Consider the following 8,072-nt stretch of genomic DNA (forward strand, 5'->3'; position numbering starts at 1 on the left):
CCGGGGCCCTGGGTCCGTGCTCGCCCCCGCCCCGAGCCCCGCCCGCGCCTGCGCGCAGAGGCAGCACCGCGGGGCGGGGAGCGAGGCGGGCGGCCGGAGCCGCTCCCCGTGCGCGCCCCGCGGGAATCGCGGCGGAGAGGCTGGCCTCGGCAGCGTGCGTGTTTCCTGCCAAGCATGGAGGTGTTCCCGTCTCCCCTGGAGTCTGCCAAGTTCATAGCCGAGCTCAGCAAAGATGTCTCCGTGGACGAGGAGGGAGCGCGGCGGGTGGCGGAGAGCCTGTTCGACAAAGCCTCGGCGGCGGAGTTCGGGTTGGCGGGGTGGAAAAGCCTACACGAGCTGAACCCCCGGGCTGCCGACAAGGAGGCTGTAGACTGGGTGTTCCTAGTGGATACCCTCAACTTCTCCTTCTGGTCCGAGCAGGAGGAGCGCAAGTACCTTGTGAAGTACAAGGATAAAACCTACAGCGGCTACTGGTCGCTGTGCGCCGCCATCAACAGGGCCCTGGACGACGGTCAGTGAGCGCCGGGGAAGCGGGACCGGGCCGGGGCTGCGGGCGAGGGGCGTCGGGAGCCGAGCGTCGTGTATTACATGAAAGCGGCGCCTCGGATCTGGGACACGCTCTTGGAAACTGCTGCTCGCTGTGTCAGTAGCTCTGTATGTGCAGGCGTCCCGTTGAGCTTGGGGAGGGGAACTGGAAGTGCTTTCAAAATACTCTTGTACTGAAACTACCTAACTCGTGGCTGTATCTGGGTTATCTCTTCCTTTCAAAAGACTTTAAGGATTGCCAGTAGTCAGCTGTGCATGACTTGGGTTATTTCACATGTATTCTTAAGTTACATATTTCCGTGGCAAATGAAAAACTGAGGCATAAAGCAAGAATCCTCTAGACTAATCAAATAGCAGTGTCTAAAGTAAATCTGAAAACCCATATGCCCCTCAAACCAGTATTTTAAAACCAGTATTTTAAACTTTTGGATTTAAACCCAGTACTTTAGCACTCACTCTTTTTGCTGTTCTCACAAAAAACCCAACTGTTAGTAGGTATAGATGAAAGTTTTAATTAATTTTCTGCATAGTTATTTAGTAAATTAAGGGTATTAGCATTAAGATACTTTTTGTAAATCCACAGCATGATTAGGATCCATGGGAAAACAGGCCTATTCTGACTAAACTAGTTAAGTGCTGACTGTATTTGCCAGTGTGCTATGTAAACATCACACTTAAAATACAAAAACCAAGCAGCTGGGAAGAATTACGTACAAAACGTAACAACAGTTCTATGGTTGTATGTTGGAAGTTTGCTGTTGAAGAAAACATGGTATGCACTCGTAAATTTTGTTCTGAGCAGCTCTGTGGAGGCAGTTATTGCTGAAAGCAAAGGTGGGTTTAAGAGTTGATGGACTTCTTAGATCTTCCTATAGAAGTGCTTTCCTTTAGCAGACCACTGCACTAGGTCTATATGTTATGTTATATGATAGCCTAAATAGCTTGTTTTCACTTTTCTGAAGGAATACCTATCACCAGTGCGTCCTATTTTGCTACCATGACGCTTGACCAAGTTAGGCACGTATTTCGCTCTGACACAGAAGTGCCTTTGCCTTTGATTGAAGAAAGACACCGGGTGCTGAACGAAAGTGGAATAGTTCTGTTAGAGAAATTTGGAGGGTCTTTCCTCACCTGTGTTAAAATGAGTGAGAAGAGTGCTCAGAAACTGCTACATCTCATACTGGAAAATTTTCCTTCTTACAGAGATGAAGCTGTATTTGAGGTAAGCTAATTCTAAAACTCTGGAAAAAAATCCTACTATTTAGTAACAGTAAAAGACACTTGATAGTCTACTAGTCAGGACAAGAGTCACTTTCTTTTTCCCACCAGAGGCATACCTTTTTTCTCATGTGCTGTCTCTTTATCAATTTACTGTAATTTATTTTGGTATACTCTGAGTTCCCAGTTAGATCACACCTCCTTTGTACTCCTTAAAAATGCATAGTATTTGAGATAATCCTGCCTGAAAAATAGGAATCCTTTTTCCTTTTTTTTTTTTTTTTTTTCCTCACTTCGCTTGAATTGCTGACAACCCTCCTCCCACCATCTTCTTTTTCTTTTACCTTAAGGTTCTCTGCAGCTAATGAAGGAAGTGAAACTCTGGTAGAATTAATGCACAGCTACTGGGACTCCACCCTCTAACGGCTGTTGATTCAACAGACATTACTCAAATCACTACAGATTAGAAGTAACCCATTTTTTTACAAATGTTGACAGTATACCTATATGTTTACTGAAAGAAACTGATGGGAACTGATTAAGTGATTAAGCAGGGATCATCTGATATTTTTTGTCTCCCAGTTTTCACCTATACTGGCATGGTTTTAATTTAGCACCTATGACTTATGTAGCAGCTCGTGTGCTCAGTTGCATGTGAAGTAGTACTCAGCTGTTACATCATGAAATCTAGAAGACTTTGTTAGTGACAGTACTGCCTATGCCACTGGTCTGTGCAGTCTTTTCAGCTTCTTGGAATACCAGTCACTGAAGCTTTGAACCTATTGCATTTATTGCCCTTCAGTAGGAGGTGTCATTTTATATTCCTTCGTCTCCTACTGTGAAGCAAAATATATTTACAAAAAAAAAGTAGAGGTTCTTTTGGATGAATCTTTGAAGCTACTGGTTTCATTTATTTGGGTTTATTTGAGTTTTTTTTAACATAAAAAGTAATTTTTGACAATTTTTATGATCCAAAAGGGAATGTTTTCTAAGTAAAGTGATATTTTCTTATCTTTATAGTGACTGTATTCATTGATGTTATATCTTTCATGAGATGATGATGAGTGCTTTATAAAGCAAGCCTCCTTAAAAGCAGCAGCAGACTACAGAGTGAAAAGCTGTTCCAAAAATGATCCCAGACTGTAAGCACTGACTTAGTAATAAAGCCTGTTGCATGAATATGGAAGCTTTTTTTCTGCTTTCACTTAGCAAGATGTGTATTTTGAAGGTGGTGACATGGGTCACATTATTTTTATGGTAGCAGGTTGAGCTCTCACAAGTAAGACTTCTGAAGGGTTAGGAGGGAACTGGAAAGATGGTGAAATATCCAACAGCAAACCAGTGCTTTTCAGTAACTCTCCAAAGGAAAAGCATATATAAATTAAGTCCTCCATTAGGATCATACTATCGCAGACTGCTACAGCTGGCCTTTAAGGGAAGCTTCTAAAATTAGCTCAGTTATTTGACTGTATGTTTTTCAAATACATATAGAAAATACTTTTAATATTTACACTTGTAATCCCAGAAATTGCCAGTGTTAGTTTTTCTGAAAAAGAAAATGCAAACCAAGACCAATATCTCCAAAACATTTTTTCTCCTTGGTGGATAATACATATTTAGAAGCTGTGCTGTATTTGATTCCCAACAGCAGTTTAGTTTTAGACTATATTGTACTCTTATATCAGGGTTTTTGTGTTCTGACAGAGACTTAGTGGAGTCCTTTCTGATCTTCCCCTATATTTCATGTATTCATCTTTTACTTACCATCCATCACATGAGACTGAGGTTGTAAAATTCTCATGATCCTATTCTTTGCTTTTTCTTTTAATGGCTGTGCTATCGCATTTTGCTCTTTGCCAAGACTCCTCCTTTCTTTTAATGTCAGTAGGTTATAATTAGATATATTCCTTAATACTAGCACATTGCACTGCAGAGAAGATGCAAATGCTGCTGTATGTGGTGCTATTTCCTGGAAAGGCAAAGTGTTGCAGAAAAAAGTTAAAAGAGATATAGTCGTATTGCCATGTTGAAAAAAGTTCCATTTTTGATAAATTGTACTATCTTTACTGTCTTTCACAGACGGAATCAGAGACTAGGTAAGAGTTCAAGGAGCCATACCATAAATGGGTCCAACCTCCCTGCTCAAGCAGGATCATCCCAGAGCACATGGCATAGGATTGTGTCCAGACAGTTCTTGAGTATATCCCATGAGGGAGGCTCCACAATCTCTCTAAACAATCTGTGCCAGTGCAGTCACTTGCACAGTAAAGAAGTTCCTAAGTTTTTCCAATTTGACATATATATCATCCACCTAGTGCTTTTCATGCTTTCTGATAAATAGTGGGAAAATTTACTTGAAATGCTTCATAGTCTTTTTCATATTGACATTTTTGTATAAACTTAATATGTTCTGTACAACATAAAAGTTAACAATTGAAACAATGAAATTACAAATTTATCTGCTCAGTGATGAGTCCCAGACAATATTTTTTTCCTAATTAAGCTACAGCATGAAATGAAAAGTTCTGTTCTAATTCTGCCTTCCTCTACTCTTGTGAAATGGTGTGGTGCTAGAGACAAATCAGTACTTTACTACTGGAAAATTCCTAATGCTGTGAAAGAATGACACCCTTGCTTTGGGACAGTAGGAGCTATGATAAAATTTGGTCTGTTAATCATTTACTTGTTACCACTTCTCGTATGATGTTTAAAGTGGTGTTTTGTTATTTAAAGTACAAAATCATGTGTGTTCTCTATAAGTAAGTTTGTGCATCTATGTCAAGTATAGAATGAGGCACAGGGAAGGCAGGAGTTTTGAGGATGTTTTGGAAGTTGTTCTTTGAAATGTAGTTGAACTTCCTGGTGTTTTTGGAGAATATCATTCAAGGACAAAAAATGTGATTTGCTGTCAGGAATAGTTACAGCATCTTGGCAGTAAATAAAGAGGAGCATTCATTAAAGTTTTCACCAGAATTCTATTTCTTTAACAGTAAATGGATTAACAGTACAGATAAATGGATTAACAAAATGTTTTAATTGCCTGGTACATGCCTATTATGCTTCTCTTGTCAAATTAAAAGGTTGGATGTACTGTAGAGTTTCTGAAAATTAAAGTTGCTGGACGTTCAACTACAGTGTTTGCCAAGTGGCAGTAAACAACTATGAACATGTTCTGAGATCCAGGCACATTCTAAACAATTTTTATTTGCTGCAGTCACTTTCATTATGTTACTTTTTTATTTCAGTTTATTTATGGGCATTCCACATAATCCATGTTTGTAGATTGATATTGTTTAGATTTTAAAATATTTAAGAGTGTTGCAGTTTTATTCTGTTTTAGTTAAGTAATGTTTGCTTAACAATATGATGTGCTTAATGTGTTATTTGCTATATTTATTGATCAGGCACTTAAACAATCCAAAATTTTCTTTCTTCAGAAAAAGAAGGTGTCTTTCTACAAACGGGCGCAAATACTTGTGGCTGACACATGGAGTGTTTTAGAAGGCAAAGGAGATGGCTCTTTTGATGATATTTCCAGTCTGACGATATTTGCTGACTACAGAATTCCACAAGTTCTTGTTCACTTAAAAGCAATGAAGTATTCTGAAAAATTAATGAAGAAACTACGTGAAGGTTTGTTCTGTCCTTGCTAATATCAAGTAATCTTACTGCCCGATATTGCAGACTAAGGCTAGTTCTAAAATGTAATAGGTTATCCATGTAATGGTTATGTGTCAGATTTTTTCCTCCATGGATATCTTAGGTACTGATGAGGTAACAGAAAGGAACTTTTTCTCTAACTATGATCTTGAGTGAGATCTCAAGGTTACTTTTTTATAAAGACCTAACTGTTTTGTGTATTAAACATCGATAAGGGAGGGATTAAAGAGACTCAAAGATAATTTGAGTTTCTGAATGAGTTTCTGAAAAGCTGCTGTTGGAAAACCACTTTTCAGAATGAGAATAGTTACAATTTTTTAAGTTTACATAAAAGAAACAATGATTTTGTCATTAATTCAAATTTGTAAAAGCATGGGAATTCCTCTGAACTGCTAGTTAATAAGCCAAGTAATATTATAAGCATCCATTAAAAAAAATATTGCTTTAAATGAAGTTAATTGTACATTATTAGGATCTCATTTTTTAAGTATGGTCTCATCTTCCCAATACTTACCAACCCTGAATTTTAGTGAATAAAAATAAGCCAATCTCTTTTGCACTGTAAAGTGATTGTTTTTAAATGTAGAACTGCTATTATGCAATTTCAGAAATACTCAGGAATATAAACATATTAGTGCAGTCGCCTATGAACTTTAAAAGAATGGCTGTACATGTATTTATGTCTTTATGTAATCTATATAACTAAATAGACCTCATAGATATTTTGTCCTTCCATGAATCCTAATGAGATCATTGCCATTTAAATAATTCCACTGTTTCTCTCTACATGCAATTCTTTTGGGGGGTTGTTTGTTTTTAATTTTAAAATCTTAGACTTCAGTCATCCTGGTAGAAAATATACTATGAAGTATAATAATTATATACTAAAAAGTATACTGTAATAAAAGACTATCTTTTTTATCTCTGAAAGCAAAGAAATGATCATATGATTTGCAGTACACCCTGCTCCTAAAGCAGTTCCTTAGAATACAGGATGTCGCTTGAATTGAATGCGAGGGAAGCTTCTAAGTGCAGTATGGTAAAATTAAAGTAACAGTTAGAAAATGTATAGCAACATTGTTAACAGTTGCTGGCTAAGTCATGAGAACTAGAATCCTAGAACAGAATAAATGTGAAGGGGAAAAAAAATCACAAATTTAGTCAGTCCTTGGCCTTCTGTCTGTTCCATGTAAATGCATTGCTGTTTCTTGTGTCTGCAGGAACACTTTTCCAGTCTGGAGACAAAGAAGAGGTAGAGATCCGTGGCTGTTCTATTTGGTGTTGTGCATTGATTTGTAAGCACCTTCAGGAGCTCTATCAGAAGAAGGGTCAGGACATGCATGAAAAGATCAATGCCGTTTTACTCGATTATTATCTTTGGGATTATGCCAGGGATCACAGGGCAGAGATGAAAGATATCCCATTCCACCGAGTACGGTGTATATATTACTAAGTGCAATCTGGTAGCTCTTGTATTGCTGCCTTATCTTTTGAACTGAGGTTTTGCTTTTCATAGGGTGATTTGTTATGCAGTAATTTGGAACGGTTAAATCAAATGCTTGCTTTCTAGTGATGTAGTAACAACGTGCCTTTTGTTCCCGCATTGTTTTATTACCTTGTTATTACCTTTCTTTTAATTTTTTTCTTGCCCTGACTGGAATTAACAGTGTAAACTTTGCAGGCAACCCATGTTAAGGTAGGGTTTATTACTCCTGCTTTGACCTTTGTATTGGTGTACCTGTGCGCTACCTGTGCGCACAGCCAGATATGTGTGCAGATCCTGTGGTGTACCTTGCTCCTCAGCCTCTCCCTGTTCCTGCTTGTCCCCTCTTATACCTGCACAGAGGTGGCAGGTGCTTGGCAGATGCTTTACTGCTCAGAGATGGAAGTGTAACCCGTCCAATTGTCCAATAAACAGTGCGGTGACAGATGTGCCATGGGGGTGTATCTGTGTTTTTACTGCTAGGGGTGAGATGGAGGGTCTCAGTCCATGCAGGGAGGGAGGTAGGAAGGGAGGGGAGGAATCACAGAATCCCTTAGGTTGAAAAAGATCTCTGGGATCATCAAGTGTGACCTGTGACCAAACACAACTTTGTCCATGGCACTGAGTGCTACGTCCAGTCTTTCCTTAAACACCTCCAGGGACTGTGATTCCATCACCTGACAAGGCCGCCTGTTCCAATATTTAATCACCCTTTTTGTGAAGAAATTTTTCCTGATGTCCAACCTTAACCTTCCCTATCACAACCTGGAAGCTATTTCCTTTTGTACTGGCACCTGTTGCCTGTGAGGAGAGGCCGAACGCCATCTTGCTACCTCTTCCTTTCAGGCGGTTGTAGAGAGCAGTAAGGTCCCCCTTAGCGTCCTCCAGGCTAAACACCCCCAGCTCCCTCAGCCGCTCCTAACAGCACTTTTGCTCCAGACCCTTCCTCAGCTCCGTTGCTCTTCTGTGGACACGCTCCAGCGCCTCACCGTCCTTCCCGGACGGAGCGGCCGAGACCCGGGCAGGGCGGGAAGAAGGGCCGGGAGCCCGCCAGCCGCGCCCCGCCCGCGCTCGTCCCGCCGCTGGAGGCGCTGTGCGCGCGGCGGGCCATGGCGGCCGTTGCCTAGCGAGGGGCCGCGAACAGCGCGGGCCGCCCGCCGCCGCC

The 8,072-nt window shown here is 40.5% G+C and overlaps 1 protein-coding gene across 1 annotated transcript; it reads left to right on the top strand.

Moving 5' to 3' along the window:
• Positions 1 to 71: 71 nt before the first annotated feature.
• On the top strand, positions 72 to 7,359 carry CUNH9orf64 (chromosome unknown C9orf64 homolog). The gene is made up of 4 exons (XM_041397048.1): positions 72 to 511; positions 1,509 to 1,768; positions 5,202 to 5,397; positions 6,645 to 7,359. Exons 1-4 carry the CDS (start codon positions 175 to 177, stop codon positions 6,875 to 6,877), a joined length of 1,026 nt encoding a protein of 341 aa, XP_041252982.1. The 5' UTR covers positions 72 to 174; the 3' UTR covers positions 6,878 to 7,359.
• The last annotated feature ends 713 nt before the right edge of the window (positions 7,360 to 8,072 follow it).

Source organism: Onychostruthus taczanowskii, unplaced genomic scaffold (assembly GCF_017590055.1).
Source record: "Onychostruthus taczanowskii isolate IOZ18803 unplaced genomic scaffold, ASM1759005v1 scaffold134, whole genome shotgun sequence".
Classification (NCBI taxonomy): Eukaryota; Metazoa; Chordata; class Aves; order Passeriformes; family Passeridae; genus Onychostruthus; species Onychostruthus taczanowskii.

Coding starts and splice junctions, on each gene's coding strand:
- CUNH9orf64 (XM_041397048.1), top strand. CDS start 175: ATGGAGGTGTTCCCGTCTCCCCTGGAGTCTGCCAAGTTCATAGCCGAG. Junction 1,769..5,201: donor GAGATGAAGCTGTATTTGAG/GTAAGCTAATTC, acceptor TTCTTTCTTCAG/AAAAAGAAGGTGTCTTTCTA. Junction 5,398..6,644: donor AATGAAGAAACTACGTGAAG/GTTTGTTCTGTC, acceptor TTGTGTCTGCAG/GAACACTTTTCCAGTCTGGA.